Source organism: Etheostoma spectabile, chromosome 9 (assembly GCF_008692095.1).
Source record: "Etheostoma spectabile isolate EspeVRDwgs_2016 chromosome 9, UIUC_Espe_1.0, whole genome shotgun sequence".
NCBI lineage: Eukaryota > Metazoa > Chordata > Actinopteri > Perciformes > Percidae > Etheostoma > Etheostoma spectabile.
In genome coordinates, this window is record NC_045741.1 from 9790585 (window position 1) to 9809190 (window position 18606).

The 18606-nt window shown below is 40.9% G+C and overlaps 1 protein-coding gene across 1 annotated transcript in view; it reads right to left on the reverse strand.

Annotated features, from left to right (window-relative positions):
* Positions 1-18001, reverse strand: part of aspm (assembly factor for spindle microtubules) — a 23410-nt gene extending 5409 nt beyond the window's left edge. The window contains exons 1-19 of the mRNA XM_032526213.1: positions 17565-18001; positions 16375-16518; positions 14355-15873; positions 13273-13368; positions 13069-13134; positions 12590-12736; positions 12199-12438; positions 12027-12094; positions 11755-11896; positions 10730-10860; positions 10085-10260; positions 8976-9121; positions 7498-7583; positions 7172-7384; positions 6566-6770; positions 5354-5496; positions 3530-3658; positions 2942-3136; positions 396-2576 (exon numbers count right to left, since the gene is read on the reverse strand). Coding sequence (XP_032382104.1) covers positions 396-2576; positions 2942-3136; positions 3530-3658; positions 5354-5496; positions 6566-6770; positions 7172-7384; positions 7498-7583; positions 8976-9121; positions 10085-10260; positions 10730-10860; positions 11755-11896; positions 12027-12094; positions 12199-12438; positions 12590-12736; positions 13069-13134; positions 13273-13368; positions 14355-15873; positions 16375-16518; positions 17565-17840 — 6303 coding nt within the window. The 5' untranslated portion in view covers positions 17841-18001. The remainder of the gene's footprint in view (positions 1-395; positions 2577-2941; positions 3137-3529; positions 3659-5353; positions 5497-6565; positions 6771-7171; positions 7385-7497; positions 7584-8975; positions 9122-10084; positions 10261-10729; positions 10861-11754; positions 11897-12026; positions 12095-12198; positions 12439-12589; positions 12737-13068; positions 13135-13272; positions 13369-14354; positions 15874-16374; positions 16519-17564) is intronic.
* Positions 18002-18606: the final 605 nt, after the last annotated feature.

An 18606-nucleotide genomic window follows, 5' to 3' on the forward strand; every position in this document is an offset into this window, starting at 1 on the left:
TATTCCTTTGCGGCTACAGTGGCCCGATACCTCCGCTGAATGGTGATGACGGAGATTTCAAGTCAGATACTGCTTGTGTTCCTGTATGTTCTGTAACCTCTCTGGTAATACTGGCAGCATTGCCTTTGTTTGAGGATTCTCCTGGATTTCATACCACGGAGAAGATTTGAAGTTTGATGACAGCTTTCCTACACTCCTGATAATGTTTTACTCAATGTTTCTCTGTCTCGAGCTCTAAACTCTGCTGTAAGACACAGGCTGCCCAGCGTTGCTTCCTGAAGGCTGCTGCTGTTTATGTCTCTTGAGGTTTGCTTGGATGACAGAAACTGGATCACAGTGGCAGCGTGATGACATTGAGCAACCTCCTTTCTGACCTGCTGGCCTCTGTATGCTGCCTGGAGGACAACAGCAGCACTGCGCATTTTTCGGTATTTTTGCATTTGCTCCTTTGCGGCTACAGTGGCCCGATACCTCCGCTGAATGGTGATGACGGAGGATTTCAAAGTCAAATACTGCTTGTGTTCACTGTATGTTCTGTAACCTCTCTGGATAACACGGGCAGCTTGATGCCTTTGTTTAGTAATTTCACGGGATTTCATTCCTCGGAAGGCAGCTTGTAAGACAACAGCAGCATTTCTCATGGCACGCAGGGCTTGCATCTCCTCTCTCATTTTCTTGTTGGCTCTGTAACGTGCTTGCAAAACACTGGCAGTCCTGTGAAGCTTTGTGTAATAGGTTCTCTGCTGGTACTTTCGGAAGTGAGACTGAATTGTTACAGCTGCCATGTGCTGGATGCGCAACTGCTTTCTGATTTTACATCCTCTGTAGGCTGCCTGCAGACAAATGACTGCGCTGCGCTTTGACAGATAGTCCAAACGGTCTTTTCTTGCCAGAGTTACTGCTCTGTACCTCTGCTGACAAACCAACGCAGCTGCCTTGAGCGCTAAGAACATATTTCTATCCCAAATGGTGAGAAACTTTCTCTGAATGATTGTAGCAGCTCGGTGCATCTCTACAATCTTCCTCCTGGCCCTGTGGCCACGATATGCTGCCTGGATGACTACAGCTGCAGATTTCATGGTCCTGTAACTCTGCACCTGTTGATCCCTGAGCATTTTGGCCCTGTAGCGTTCCTGAATAATGATGGCAGCAAACTTGGTGGCAAGGTAAGCCATACGCATTCTGTGCATCCTGAAATGAGCTTGGATTGCTCTGGCAGAGTTGTGCTTCTTCTTTAGGTCATCTCTCACTCTAAATCCCCGGTAGACAGCTTGTATCTTTACGGTGGCCTGCTTTAGCTCTTTGTATTCTTTTTGTTGTGCCTTGCAGAGAAGAAGAGCTCTGTATCGGCTTTGGATGATAATTGCTGCACTTTGTAGGAAGAAATACCGTTTCCGACATAAAAACATCCTAACTGAAGCCTGAATGACAGTCGCTGCCCAGTGACTTTTCTTCAGCTCTGTCCTAACTCTCATGGCTCTAAATCCAGCTTGGAGTGTAACACAGGCTGCTCTTATGTGCTCATACGCTTTCCTCATCTCTTTTCCTGCCACATAAGCTCTGTAGTGACGCTGTATGACCACAGTACAGGCCTTCTTGGACCTGTATTCTGCTTGTGCTTTGTGCCGACGGTAGTGAGCCTGTATCAGTGTAGCACACTGGTGTCGCCTCCCTATCCTCTTCCTGTCAGCTTTGCCTCTCCAGTTAGCTTGTATGACAAGTGCAGCATTCCTAAGAGAATCATAATCCTGCTTTGTCTTAAGGGACAAAATTGTGGCTCTGTACTTTTGCTGTATCACAGTTGAAGCTTTTCTCAGCACAAGGTAGCGCCTTTGGGCTGCATACTTCCGAAAAGCTGCCTGGATTACTGTTGCTGCCTGGTGCTGTTTATTGAGGGACTCCCGAGCCATTTTTCCACGATAAGATGCCTGTATGGTAATGGCAGCACATTTCATCCTCACAAACATTTGCCTTTCAAAGTCTCTTTCCACGGAGGCCCTGAACCAGCGCTGGATTAGGACGACAGCGCGTCTCATCTTCGCCACCTGTTTTCTGACAGCATGTCCTCTGAACGCACTTTGAATGACAATAGCCGAGTGGTGCTGCAGTTTTAACATCTGAAAGCAGCGCCTCTGTGCATGACCTCTGTAATGGGCTTGAATGAGCACAGTGCTTTTCAGGATCTTTCTGTATTGATGGACACACCTCTGCATTCTATACCAGGACTGAATCCTCAAAGCGGTAGCAGTTCTTTTAGCCATTTTCTCCTCATACCATTGCTTGAACGCAGCTTGTATCACTTTGGCAGCACAGTTTTCCTTTTCAGTTTTCTGGGTTTTCCATCTTCTGTACCCCCTTTGTATTTTCACCAGTGCTGCTCTAAGGGAGAGATAATGTTTCCGATCTCTTTTTGACAGAGCCCATGCTCGCGAGTTCTTCTGAATGACAGTTGCCGCCCAATAGATTCTTCCATAAGCAGCAGCTGCCCTCTTCATTCGCCATTGTGCTTGGACAACAATGGCTTGGTATCTAAGGCATTGGTAAGCCCTCCTGGCCGAAAACATCCTCCACTGAGCCTGCGTGGACAAGATAAGAACAATCTATTCAAAGAACAATTACACAAGCAGGGGTCATTATGAAGCAGGTGGAATTGATGCAACCAAATGGACAGACATTGAAATTGAAGCATAATCACAAATTGTAACTAAACAGAATGTAGATTCATGACCAAAACTTTTAAAACTAAAATAGTTTAAAATCTTTTTTCACCCCTTAATGCTAAAACATACCCTTTTATTTCTACTGTAACATCTGCTAGGTGACATTTTTCATTTCAAATCAACTGTAGATATTAACTCAAAAACTCTAAATGGTTTATCACATACAACTTTAGATTTTGTTAACAGTTCTTTGCATCCTCACACATGCAATAAACACCTACCTGGATGACGGTTGCAGATTCATGCTGCAGAGCCCAAAGTTTAGCCTGTTTTTTTAGCCTCAGCCTGTTGCGGGCTACATAACACCTCCAGACTGATTGGATGACAACGGCAGCTTGATTCTGCCTCTTAGCTCTGCGCTTCTGGAGAAAACTCCTCACAACTAACTGGAGTTTCACAGCGGCCAAGTTTCTCTCCTGTGTCCCCCCCCCAAAAAAAAAGAAAAAGAAAAAAAAGAAAGATGCTTATTATTTGTCATTCATTTTAGTTTTCTGCAGATTGACGTGATAATTATCTGTATGTTCATCAGTATAAGTGACCCCTTTCTGTCTCCTTCATGCTTACAGCGGATATAAATCAATATTTTGATATTAATGCATCAAATGACTTGTTTAATAGAAAATAAAGCAGGATAAAAGAGCACAAAACATGAACACACAGAACGGTTTTCTTCAAAGTCTGTGACAGATTAATGTTGGTTCCAGCTGAAATAAATGGCCTCACCGATGACTGAATTTGCAAAAATAAAATAAAAGATCAGCTAAATAAAACTCCCATTACTTTGCAGTTGTACCAAACACTTCACCAACCTTGTAGAGCTGCAGATCCTTCTTTAATCTGTATCTCCTCCAGGCGCCTTGTATGACCCGAGCTGCTCTGGTTTCGTTCCGCAGGTCCAGAAGACGAGCACACAAGAAGGACAGGTAGGACATCACAACCTGTAAATAAACACACATATATGATGATGATGTGTAGCCTTGCATCCTTTTCCTACAGATTTAATGACGGTTTAAAGCAGTCAGTCTAAACCCTGATTACTTTAAAACCTATTAAATATTCACTATTTTTCATATTTGGGAGGACAGATACATAAAATATGTTACTGGACTTGGTCATACTTTGTGATGAAAGATATTGCACAGTAAAGACATGATTTAATGTACAGTGTACATGGTGATAAAATCTTGAAACATCATAAATGGTGTTGTGTCCCTGACCATGTAATCTGTATTTGCCTCAATAAAAGACAGAATTAGAAACCTCTCACAAAGAAATAAGCCAGACAAAGGAGACATAAGTCTTAAAAAAAAAAAAGGACAATTTTTAGTAGTTTTAGCTGAATAACTACTGGTGGCTTACATTAGCGTTAGTGCAGGTCATACTGTATGCCAAAGCATGCCGGTATAACTTAAAATTTTCAAATTAGAAATGTTCAGGTAATAAAAGCACTTTAAGTCCTTCACCTGCCTAAAGACCTCAGCATTTATAGCTAACTGTAATTGTGATTTTGCTCAAAAAACAATGTTTTATCCTCTGACTAATTTTCAGTCATGGGGGTGTCCTGCCTTCAAGAAGTTCCTATTTGAGAGACTCTGTAAAAACTTCTAAAGCTCTAAACTTAATTTGCTTTAACCCTTGTTGTCTTCCCATTAACCATGAACTTGTCCTTCCAGGTCAAAACTGAAAAGGAAATTTTATTTGGGCTTTTTCAATGTTTGTCGCTTTTTTAATGATTAATTTCTCACTTTTTCCATGCTCTTGGAGCTTTTTTTTTTAAACCCGAGCTGGTTTAATAACAAGGTGTTACACTTATTCTTGAAATTCATGGTCGGACACACACGACACACAACGGCCACACACGGACAACACACGGACACACACGGACACACACGGACACACACGACCACACGACACACACAGCGACCACCCCACGGACAACACAGACACACACAGACACACACAGACACACACAGACACACACAGACACACACAGACACACTTAAAAAGGAAGAAATTATTACTATACTAGTAATAGTATATTATATATACTATTAAGTTTAGTCTGGATACTGTTTCTAAACCAGAAAAAAAATAATTAAAATGCCAAGATTAGATAAAACACCAAAAAAAGAAAAAAACAAAAACAATGACAGTAATCATTAATTTCCCCTGAAGAATGTTGTATGGAATTATCCATGTTATTTTTGGGCAATTTGGTTGAAATGTTCTGATGTAAAACAGTCTAAAAACGGGTCAATTTGACTCAAGAACAACATAAGGGTTAAATAAACATGCATTTCATTATCATGCATTTGCCGTGTTAAGCAAGTTCTTATCTTTGCTAGTAGATATTTATGGTGTACTAAAATGAAAGCCACATTTATGGCCCTTTAAGCAAAACATACTTTCAGGGCTTCACCTATGACCTCATATTTATGAACATGAACACTATTCTTTTAATGCTGGAAAACCCGACAGCTCTGGCTTCCAGGCAACAGCCTGCTCTAATGACGAATTTGTTATATTTTGGTGATGTTGACTAAGAATATGAAGCAGATTTATACAGCTTTGCATTTGATGAAAACAATCTGTGTTTCTGCAGAGGGGAGAGAAAACCTTGTGGCTGGTCTCACCTTCTCATTGGGGATCGTGTTGGACATGTCACCTGGGTTGATCATGGCAGGAACTCCACCCAGGAAAGACACAGCCGTGTTGACCAGTCTGAAGTTGTTTTTCTCATTCTCCAGTAGCTCTTTAAAGTCCACTGAATCTGGGCCTGTTGACCAAAATAACGGGTTAATAAGTCGGTTTCTGTCTTTTTAATTTCTTCATAATCTTTTTCAAAAGCCCTACAAATAAGTTTACAAATTTACATTTTATTTTTGAGGAATGACATGCAGTCATTCATTTGTTTCTAAATGTATCCTATGATTAAATAATGGTCTTTCCACATTTGGAAATGAGGAGAAATCAAGTTAAATGCTTAACGTTTTGCATGTTGAGTCCAGATTTAATTTATTTTTCAATGAATTTCCAAAGCAACACCGGTGTACTTTAATGACATTCTCCTTGTAGGAGCCCAAAAAGCAGTTTGTTTATTATATAAAGAAAAGTAATTATTTTAAAACCTCCCACACTTTGGTTATAGATCTGATCCACTGATTTTGATTGACAGCTAGGCCACTGATTGGCCTCACCATAGCAATTGTGGGTGTGGTAATTATTAAAGGGAAGTTGAAAACACTTTATTTTTGGAAGCTTTAGCTTTAGTTGAGACCAAACACAGTTTAACCTAGTCTACCTCTAGTCATCCTGTTTCATCTTAATTTATATTTTTTAAAGCTCCATTGTGTAATGTTTTTAGTTGATTCTGAAAAAAATCTGTCATTTAGAATCATTCAGAACACATACAAACAAGTTTCTTGTATCTGCCATGTTGTGCCTCCATCTTTAAAATACTTTAGCCAAAGAGGGACATACCTCTGCGTTTCACGCTTTTACACACAGTGGCTATAATTTTGAAATGGAGTACACTCCTCATGAATGTTTGTTTTGAATAAAAAGTCTTGATCCCCTAACAAGTAGGTGTACTGTGGATAAAGCCAGCTAAAATCCTGGGCTAATGCAATGACTGTATAAAACATGATAGGGAAACTTACAAATGCTGACAGAAATAAACCTGACTTTATAGTCCTGATTTTTCAGTTTTTTCCCCCCTGAATGTTGCAGACATCTTGTCAAATACCCAGTTTCTACACTAATGCACCACAAATGTCTCAACATCTTTAAACTGTGCACCCAAGCAGACAATTACACAAAAGACACAGCACACAGCTGACAAGTACCGTTCAAGGCTGTCGGCAAAGAGTCAAAGGAGTTGTCAGAATCGCTGGCTGAGCAGTCGAGCTCCAGGCGACCCCTCGGTGAGCACTCGACAGTTTGGGTGGTGCTGTGACTGACAGCCCTCTCTGGGAGTAGACATGGGTGGTAGTGGTGGATAAGGTAGCAGAGGACGCGGCCATCCGAGAACGTCACTGTGAAGTTCTCCACCTGCACAGACAGCCGACACACTTCATTTACAGTTTTCTAAAAGTTGGATTTTTGGGTCTGTGACAGTTCGACATGAGAAATGTAGCAACCTCTGGCCACATGCAGCAGTTTAGCAACCCAAACAAAAACCAACCTAAATATTAAGTTTACTTTTTAACCCTTAAAAAGGTTTTCAGATGAAACCAACACCAAATACACCACACCAAAGGCTACAAGAGAACAACAGTTCTGGACACAGCAACAAACAGTTCAATGGTACACCGGATGACAGGAGGTGAACAAAGTAACACTCCATCCTGTTTAACGAGTTGAAATAAAATCCTAACCAACATAAACTTTTTAAAACACTGACATTTTTTATTTTAAGCTCATGGGCCCAAGACTAAATATTTCAAACTCACCTTGAGATTGTAGAAGTCACACACAGCGCGGGCCCAGTCCATCAGCAGGGTAATCTTAGTGCTGCTGTGTTCATACAGGACCCTGGTCTTTGCGGGACTTGGCTGAAGGCCCTGGTCGGCCCTCAGAGACGCCAGCCTCCGTTTGGTCCTCAAGGTTTTCTTAAGGAAGCCAATTTCCTCCCTCAGCTGATCCTCGTCCAAAATCACCTCCACCTTAACAGATCATGTGATAACAGCATATCAATCAAATCTTTCCACAGATTAAAAAAAAACAAGGATTAATTTTGTACCCTACTGGCAGATTTGACGCAAAGTCAGGTACACACATGAAACGCAAAGATGATTTTCCACAAGAGGCTTAGTGTCTTCTCTCTGTGTCCATCCACAATGTCTCTGGAATCGATGATGGAGCCTGAAAATAAAAGACAATGCTTAAATGCATATGAACTACATCAAACCATTGCATTGAAGTCTCATTACTTTACAACTTTTCTCAGTTTCGTATCATAAGCTGCATCTCATGGCCTTTATTCGATAGCCCCTCAGTCCCCGTCTCGAAGCTATCATTTCTGCCCCGACAACCGGGGAGCGAGCATCGAGGAGGGATGACCGAGAAGCCAAGAGCGAGGATACACAAGAGCAGCCTTCCAGAAGCCGTGCAGCTGAAGGAGTTGCTAACCTCGCCCAGACAGCTGACAAATTCATGCAACGCTTCAGAGGATAGGACGACTCATCCCTCTAAAAACACATTTCCTCGTTGCGTCCTTGGTGGGGATGCAAGGAATATAGGTGATGTAAGCGACATGAGAAGCACCTATAGTAAATGGAATATCTTTGGGTTCGACCCGCAGACAGTTTATATTTATGGACGACTTTACAGCTCCCCAAAAGTGAAGCCAAACCATAGACAGTCAAAGAAATGGACACAGCAACATATACCTCAATGGAGAACAGTGAAGTCTATTAGAAGCACTTTTCCAGGGATGGCTGCGCAGCTTCAAACTGAGCTTGATGACACATAGTAGGTGTAACATGAGCAACCTGTCTGAAAGTTGTACGTTTTCTGGTAGCTGTGCCAAGAGAAATCGGTTTGTTCGTGGATAAATGTTACTTCTTATGAATTCACTTGCCACATAACAAAGTATTTCCAAATTAATCAAAAAGTTCCTGAAATACTTTGTTCCGATGCCTTCATGGACTCTCTATGGACTTTTCCCTTGACTGTTCGCCTCCATGTCTAGGACGTGAATCCCACCCCCTCTACGTTAGCCAATGGGACACTGGCCACAGCTGTTGCTAAAGCCATTTTTTGTAATTGAAAAGGACTATTATTTTAAAGCATTAAGGGTGATCTTTTTTGTGATTGAGCTGCAAGCAAAGTTATTGCATTTACTTTTCCAATTTCTTTAATGTACTTGAAATGGTATCTTTTGTCAAGGACAGCTTAGTCACTCTGACACGTTCACTAATGCAGAAGTGCACACACAACCAAGCAATCGGAAAAGCAATCCATTTATGGTGCTGTGCAGCTGTACAACAACAACAGCTGGGGATCAAACATCCAAAAAAACGTGTGCAGTGAAATGGCAGGTGTTCATGAAGTGAAAGACGAAATAATTGAACAAAAAGTTTCACAATGGACAAAAAAGCCCAGTAAGAAAATACATAAATATGAATGTGCACCACTTCTGTTAAAGAAAACATCAAGCCGTAACATGAAAATCTCATTTTGTGGAGGACAAACACTATTCAGGTTGAGCGTGTCCGCGGTTTTTGGTTTGCTCGGGAGAAAAACAACAATTACCGTGTTCATCCTTGAGGTCGACCCCTTTACTTTTGAGCACTTGCAAAGCAATGTCGACGTTGTGGACCTTCTGCAGACGGCTGATGGCTGGCAGACGGAGCTTGGCCGACAAACTCCACTCCTGGATGAGGAGCTCCATCACACGCCTGGAAGCAAACACCACATGAAAGACCTACTTTAAAATGATAATGCACAAGAAACTTTGCCTCTATTATTTACATCTTAGGACTTTTTTATTCCAATAACCTCACATCTTTCTTCTACTGTGGAATCAATGAATGCTGATAGTTCAAGAGACCTAAATGACCACAATCTACATAATTTTTAGACAACTACACGGGTCACTCTTGATCAGCGGCTTGAGATTGTGTCACCCTATGAAGCATTTTTGTTTTAACTTTTTTTAAACAGCAGTAGGAATCAAATTTTTGTCAGAAAACCAATTTGCAACGAGCTACTCGTCACATGTTGCACCTTCAGATACATTAAATAAAATCAAATTGCGGCATGTTTTTGGGTTGACAGCCTCTGTCACAGTGTTGATTATTCACCCAATTAGCTCCATGTGTAAATTAAGTAATATGTAATTTCCCTGCCTCCCCAACTAGGGGTGCACAATATGGATAAAAACTTCTATCGTAAAGATTGTATATTACAACATCTATCTATCTATCTATCTATCTACCTACCATTTTCTGGAAAGATAGTTGATAAATCAATTACAGATGAAACTATATTGCTAGTCTCGAGTAGAGCTTCTTCTTCGTACCGATTCAAAAATGATGTTATGCCAATCCTGCCATGAAGCTAAAACTGCTAATTGGTCGCCAACATTGCCCGCAACAACTTATTACAACCAGAAACCACAAATTTTATGAAACACATGCATGGGATTGAACTATGATCAGAGAGTAATACTGTTATATTGGTTGGAGAGAGCATCCTTCAGTGAGAATCACATGAGGAAACCCCCGGTCTGAAACAGCTCTGCTGAACACTGATTCCCTCCCAGCTGCAGGTATACTGCAGTGTAGCTGAGCCTGACCTTTGAGAGAAGCAAATATCCGACGGAAATCAGAGCATCACATTAAAATTCACGACTAACTCACACTAGACGAATGCCGCATTTCAAGTCAACTGTCAAATTCTTCACAGCAAAGTTGAACTCGTCCAGGGGCGTCTGAGCGTGGGAGACAGGTAACCCCAGGTAGCCGAGGTGCCGGGGGAGGATCCCCTCTCCACTCAGGAAGTCCCTGGAGAAGGCCAGGAGCAGGTCTTTACTTGTCTGTTTAGAGAAAATAAAAGCATACAGCATGGCAGAGTTTAATACAACACATTCATCATTTAAGTTGAGGGTGTTGGTCTCAACTGCCAGTGTCTGTTTCTATGCCATCAGCAGATTCAGAATAGACATTTGTTACATAAATTCAAGCCTTCTTAATGTTTCTGAACCCAATTTCTCCATAACTTGTATAGCTTTTGTATCATAATTATTCTTAGTTTTGGTATAAACAGCATCGGATAACTTTAATTATTAAAATAATTTAATTATTAAAAAAATCCACAAATAAATGATCTCTGAGACAAGATGTAAATACTAAAATTGTAAAAAAATAAAAAAAAGAATTCTAAAGTATAATTTAGGGTTTAACTTATTTGATATGGTTGCATCTTTGGCCCTTAGTGAGAAAGAAATTTAAAGTTGTCTTTTAATTTGATGTTTAATGTTTGTTGTGTTGACATGGGAGGAGTACCTTGAACTCTGCGTCCAAGCAGAACAGACAGGGGTCGTGCTCAATCAGCCGGGACTGTTTGCATTTGTCCAAGAAACACACCAGCAGGAGCAGCTTCTTCAGAGTGAAGCGAGACAGCGCCTCCTCGTGGCCTAACCGAGGACAGGCAAAGAGATGTCAACACCATGCCAGGGTAACACAAGTCTGACAACGTACACAACATAGACAACTTGCAATAGAACTACATGAAATGCAATTCTTTTGTTATACTCTAGCATTTGTTTTGGTTCCAGCTTTTTAAATGTGATGATTTGCAGTTGTATCATTTTAAAATCAATATATGTTGGAGTTTGGACTACTAATCTGACAAAAGTAGACATTTTAAAACCTCACTACAGACGGTATGAAATTTTGATGGAGCGCTTTTCTGTCCTGATATTGTCAAATGAATAATTGCTAAATTACCAAATAATCAGCAGCCTAACTGATTATGAAAATAATCGGAATTTGCAGCTGGAAATTCCTGGCAATTCTAGATACTGAAGCATAATTTGGTAAAAGCTTTGCAGTGCTGATTTCCCATAAAAATGGAGACCCAATGAACACCCTTTAGTTGTCAACACCCTTTAGCTGTCATCAAAACTCGCGTACAGATGATTTTTAGCGTCATGCACACTGATCTACCAAATAATAAACTACCTGACTTGAAGACAACATGCTCTCATTGTGTAGATATCTGCAGAAAATGTCATAGCTGTTGTGTAGTCGGCAAGAAATTTAGTTTTGCTTATGTCAGTGAAAGAATGGCAAGAAGTCAAGTTTCCAAAAAATTGGTTTCCATTTCTGCTTGGGTAGGAAAGGGAAAACACAACCTGAGCCAATAAGTCACTTAATATCCCTTTAATTAATTTGGATACAACTAAATCAAAAAGTAGTTCCCCAGGTAAAAGTCTCCACCTCAGAATATGTCTGCTGCATTACTGCCAGAGCGGCAAACATTTCAGTCTTCAGTTCAGACGACACATTGACTGATGCTCCAAAATTACCGTCTTTGTATAGATTAGGCACTTTGGCGTGTCTGTACTGAGCAGCGATGTCGGGGTTCCAGAGCAGCCGCTGGAGGATGAACATAGCCAGACCCAAGGCATCACTGTTGCTCTCCAGTGAGATCAACTCTCCGTAGATTGTCTGAAAACGATCAACATTGTGTTTCAGATGAGAACAGTATAGTGTTTAGCAAACGTAGCATGGATGGTGAAGAAACGGACATGTACAAAAAAATAAAGAAAAAAGCAGAAACACAGTTGTATAAGATTACCTCGAGCCCAATACGTAACCACAGCAGATTGTATGAAAGAAGCCAGTTGAGGACTTTTCTTCGTTCACCTGAAAGATGGCAAGAAACAAGTTACTTTCATGCATATCCCAGGTTTGATGAGAACTTTGCAAAACCCTTCATCAGCAAGTTTCATGCTGTAATGTTCATTTACCAATGTCCTTCCAAAGATGGCGGTCTTTCCGGACGAGCAGCCTCTTGGCCTCCACCTCCAGTTCGAGCCTCTGAATAGCCTTGACCATGGCCTCAGAAGTGAACAGCTGGCAGGCAGAACGACGGAGGCGGTTCAGCTTCCGCCGGGCCGTGTAGGTGCTGAAAGACATCTCCTCTTTGGTGGGAGCTTTAGGCCCACTGTAATTGTCATCACTGCCCATGGCGAGGGACACAGCATTCACTATACAAGAAATAAATCAAGAATCAAAAATGTTCAGACTAATGAGCGAGTCAATAAAATCATCTAACATTTCTTGAAATCAAACCATACACTACAATACAAAGATGTTCCCCACATCCTGTTTGATTAGTAAAACCCTGCTAAATGTTACCATGAGCAACTTCTGTGTTGACTTTAAAGTCATCTGGGGTGAGAACGTAGTTGATCCACCATGTGAAACCCCTCTGCTGCTTCTCAATCCACCTCTCATCATAGAACATGTTCGTGGCTGCAAATGGCATCGGGTGCCTCGGTATGGCTAGGAGAAAAGAGTGGGTGCAAAAAACAGAATTGAAATTTTAAGATGAACAAAAGCTGCAAAGAAACTCCCACGTGTCTTTAATTAATCAAATATTTTGCCTGTTGATGGTCCAGCACCAAAACGCTGCTGACTATTAAATTAATTACTTTTTGTGAGTTAAACAGTGTGCGGGAGTTTCTTTGCAACTTTCAACCTGCTTGTCCCCCTCTGACGCACCTGTCTTCCATTGTAGATGCACAAAGTAATTTTTTGTACTAAGAAACCAAAAGTCAAATTACCCTTTGACACACTCACACAAAACATTCTACAATGTTCTGCCATCAAAATACCTGTTTGCGCCGGCTTAATGAAAGTCAGCTTTGACTGGGCTACAGCAACTACAGCTGACCGGGCACCTGTGAACAATAGAAAGGGGTCATTTTGAATTTCACCACAAATTTATGTGGGCAAAACTCCCAGACAGACCTTCACTACAAACATAGCAATTAGGTCTCATTTAAGGCAATTTGACATCATTGATTTGACATCAATACCTCGTGAGGAGAGTTTGGAGCTGGATGGCTTTGCCTGGGCAGGAACCACAGACCTTGCAGTCCTTAGAGACAAGGTTGTCATTGATCGCACCGAGCCTGGGGGGGGGATAAATAAAACAAACATCATTGTAAGTACAGAAAGTCTAGAACCAAGGAAGATATTCAACAGAGGTTTTGATACATCTTTGTAGCAGGGGCTGACCTGTTTATCAGACTCCAGCAGGTAACTACCTACAAACCATCAGGTAGGGTATGCATTGTAAGAAAAACATTTTCTGTATGTCTACGTGCCTTTTGAGAGGTACTAATGTGAACATGACATGAGCCTAGATAGGGTGAAAAACACATTTTATTGTGGCCTTAGCTTTTAAAATGCTCTAAAACTTGAGCCCTATGAGTTGTTAGTGAAAAACCGCTGAATAATAGAGAATGTCTTACCGTCTTAACTTGATTAATGAACCAACTTAATGCCATTGCTTAGTATATTGTATACTGTATATATATAAAAATTGTAAAGCAAACCAATCATCATTTACTGCATATCATTTGATAACACAAAGTACAATAAACAACACTTACTTGATGCACTCTAATATTCAAGTTATATACTCAATTGCCCATTTATAATGGCATAATGGCATTTAGCTAACAGCCCTGCAATAAATCCTACCTTCTCAAATTTATGATCATTTTAAAATGTAGTTTGTGGTGTTGCGTTATGCAGAGAGGCGTTTGTTACTCAGCCTACCTACAGTACATTGTATTGTAATTTCCAAACTGGGGATCAATAAACAGTTTAAAATTATAAATAAATAATCATCATCACTGAGATTCACATGGGGGCCAAAAATAAATTAAAAAATAAATAAAAATATCAACGTTTGGATTTGGCCAAATTGTTTTGACTCACTTTGTGAGAAAAGAAATCGTGGCAGTGAATCATGAAATCAATTCTAAGATAAATATTATGATTCATATTTTTCACCGAATCGTGCAGGCCTAATCTGCAGTATTTTTGAATTTCTATGAAACATATCAGACACCGTAACATCCAACATAAATAAAACTTCACATTTGCTCACCTGCTGTTCTTGGCTGTTGTCTCTGTGATGCACTTCTCCTCTCCTGGATCGATCTTGGGGCCTCAGTTTTTCCAGCTACCCCCCTGCTCCTTTTGACACGCTCAGGCTTCCCAGGATCCACAATCTTCGCATCACTTTTCAAATACTCCTCACTCTTCCTCTTCTTGCTCTTCACTGCCATGAGAATGGGAAAGGAGTCTTCCTGAGCGGACGGAGGTGCCGTAAGAGTTGGAGACATGTGTGGAGAAGATGAGCCCAGGGGTGACAGAGAGGTGACAGTAAAAGCGATGGAAGCAGGAGCTGCATGAGGTGAGGAAGTGGCTGGGAAAGAGAAGCGACCGGGGGCCACAGAAGGAGGGGAGGTGACGGGGAAGGAGATGGGTGTAGGTGAGCTGTCAAGCCGTAAAGTCGGGCTGCAGGAGGAAAACTCCTGGGCTTGGTGTCTATCATCACACAGGGAGCTGGCAGCTTCTGAGCTTTGACAGTTCTTGATTTCTCTGTCTGGGTCTATAACAGGAAGGTTGGGAGTGCCTAGTCCAGGCTCACACTGACTGCCGCCGTCAGACAGCTCCAGTGTTTTTTCTAAGAGCCTTCGCCTTGACTTCTTTATTTTCCTATCACTTGAAAGGTTTGCCTCCACTGGTGCTTTGCTCTTGGTCACTGTGGCAGAGGTAAAGGAGGCCTTTCTGACCCCAGCATTATCGGCCTCGGAAACAACAACATTCTCACTTACAACCTTTTTGCTGACAAAGAAAGTAAGTCTTGGCTCACTGGGCTCAGGGAATGCTTTGAGGGCATTTATTTTAGGGCCACAGACGGGACTCCCACTCTTAGATTCCAGTGAGTCTGAAAAGCCACCGCTCAAACTCGTGTCTCGAGGACTGGTGTTAATGTGGATCAGATCAGAGTCAATGAGGGCCAGTGCATCTTTCAGCGATGGCACCGGGGTTCCAGTCAACCCACTGTCCGCATCATCAGCCACTGACTTCACAGTAGCAAAGAGTGGGCTATCTGACTGAATACGCGGCATGAGCTTCTTGAACATCTCTGGTGTCCCTATTGGTGACAGCGTCCGGTTGAGCATTTTGGCAAGATCTTTGTTTTCCAGTATGCCTACCAAAGCATCTGGGCTAGCAGACATGTTGCCAGAGTCCGTTAGCACTTTAGTTGGTACGAGCAGGGCAAGGGGAGAGTTTCTCTGGACGTGATGGATGTTCTCCTGGTCTGACAAGCCCAGAGATCGTTGCCTCAGGGCAGAACTCAAGGCCTTCCTCTCCGCTACATTCGGAGAGTAATCGTCAACAGGACAGTCCTTGGAAAGGGAACTCTCTCTGACAGCTTTGCCCTCATTAGGAGAAGCAAGTGGGCTGCGGGGCTTTTCTCGTTTGTACTGTGACTTTCGGGACACTTGGAAGGTTTTATTGGCAGCCATCTTCAGGGGCTGTTCGGTTTTCTTTCTCCTGGGCACGGCTACTTTTTCACCCTCCCTTTTGTTTTTGATTGTGTCCCATAAGCTTTTCTGAAACACAAAAGAAAAACTAAGATATATGCCATGTCAGAATTATAGTATAGGACGTAGTTGTTAAAGTTCCTGATCCTGTTTAAATGAAAACCTGTGACAAATTTAACTAAGTTCCAATGAAGCAAATTGGCCCTAAATTTAGGGCAGCAAATCATTTTAATGGTTTATCAATTCGCCAATTAAATTCATGATTCATTGTTTTTGTCCACATAACATCCGAGAAACAAAGGCAATGTCATCAAGTGTTTTTTTTATTGATCAGGAAGCGAAAGAAGAACCTTTTCACACTTTAGAACTTCTAACAAGATCTTTTTTATATTTTGAAAAAATTAAATCCAGTGATTATTCGGTTATCAAACTAGTTGCCAACAAATTTTCTGTCCATCAACTAATTTTTTTAATATTTGTTGCAGCTCAACCAGAGTTAATAAAAATCTTCATCTACTTGGGTTGCAATTGTAGCTGTAACAGCCTCTGTGTTTAGCTGAGGACATTTACCTTTTTCTTTTTGGGTGCTTCTGCTCTCCCAAGCAGTACAGCTTGGTGTTTGAGGATCCCATTTGCATTAAAGATGATGAGCTCTCTGATCCCACCTTCTTCTGTTGGAGTCCAGGTTACTGTCAAATTGAATGAGTCCTCAGGCTGCAAACACAAAGCACAAGTTAAGATGTGGAACAATTGCAATCTTACAATGGACAAAACAAAGATCATAAAGGATATGAATACGTTCCAATAGTGTGACCATAAAATAAGGACCACAGATTCATTTTTTTGGCAACGATATTGTAGTGTTGACTATAGGTGCTCTCACAAAATATGTACACAATGAGATTTTTGATAAATATTCACCAGTAATGTGGATATGATGACTAGTTAAATTGGTAAAGGCCCATAATAGAACAGTTATAACAGTCTCGTACGTTTAGGAAATGTCATCACTTTACTGTAATGCAGCCTTTAAAACCAGGAAAAGACAACACTTACGCCATATTATGATATCCTAAAATCTAAGACGATACCTAGTCTCATATCGATATAAAATCGAGATTGCCCAACTCCAATTTCAACTTCTTTACAATTCACTTCCCATTTCCTTTCACAGTTTCTTTGTAAATAAGATCCACTGTTGTCATTCACACCAGATGTGTTAATCTTCTTCATAGTCAGTTCTACAAAACTAGCCTTAAACAGTTTTTAATTAACTAGGTAGTTACAAAGGTCTAGTTAAAGTTATATGGAACAGCGTTTAAGATCTAACAACTTAAAGGAGTAACGTTAAGGGTTGCTATGTAAATGAGGTGCGATACAGCGCATGGAAGCATTGCAATATAGCCGTCAATAAAATTAATGTTGTTAATTCTTTTTTAATTCCTTTATGTCTACTATCCAGATAAATATATAAATATATTATATTATATATATATATATATATATATATATATATACACACGTTAGGCTTATGTCTGTTAGTGAAAATTGGTGACAAGCATATGACTTTATAGCGGTATTTAGCGCCACTGTAACGTTAAGCTGGGTTCCTTTTACAAGCACTTATTCGAACTGCGAATTTTCTTATAGTCTTCTTTTTTGCTATATTTTCTTGAATGCGCCAAAAAAAAATCACATAGGTTGTGCCCCTTCGTGTACGTTAACGTTAAAGAAAAGCTGTTAGTTAGCGAGACACATACCTGTATCGTGAACGTGTTGCGGTCCACAGAGAAGCCTTTACTTGACGGGACCTTTTCAACAGTAACCTGCGCTTCGGCATCCTCTGTAGGGTTCTCAAGACGCAGAACAACAGACTTGGAGGTGCCCAACTTTACGGTTCCAAATGACAGAAAAGGAGCCTTTGAAAACAGGGTCAAAATCAAAACGGGAACATCGTTCTCCTTGTTAGTGTCGTCTCTCTTTATTGGACTGAAGTCCAGAAATCCTCTCCGTGTTGAATTTACCGTTTCAGCCATTTCAAATTAAAAAACAGCAGTAGCTAATAGCTAGCAAGCTAGCTACATGTTACGAAGTTAGTTTGTTAAAAACCTTATGTTAACTGCAACTAGCTAATTCTGCCTGGGATGATACTAGCCAACTAGCAATCGTTAAAACACGCTTCCTTCAACAACACTGAATGACGATCAAGTTTGAAATTCGGTCGTGTTGTTTAATCAGCCAATTATAAACGAGGGTGGCTGCGTCTTGTCCAATGGGTAGAGAGAATACACGTGATCCATAAGTATACACTGCTTTCGACCAATCAGTTATCGAAAACATTTTTAAACTGCCGTAAGCCACGCCCATAGTCCGAGAAACAAAAGCCGAATCTGCTTCACTATATATTTCTCGACATAACTAAAGCCAAATGACTTATTCATTCTCTCGCTTATTTTGTCAATATACAAATTGATGCATGCTCATAGACTGATTCCATCTAAGCTAAAGAACCTGAACTAAAATCCTAGACTGTTCCTTTTTACAGTCTTTATGGCTAAAATTTTACTATTTAAAATTTCCGTAGAGCACATGACTGTTTTACATCGCTGCTATAATCCTGGTCAAACATTTTACCTTTGAGTGATGAATCTGTATATTATGCATACGGTCTTTGCTTTAATATGCACTACACTTATTGAAATGTGCCCTGTATCAATAGGAGAAGTTATTCTGTGACAACGTAGCACGTCACCCGGAGGTTAGCTCGCCGTGATCGTATAGTGGTTAGTACTCTGCGTTGTG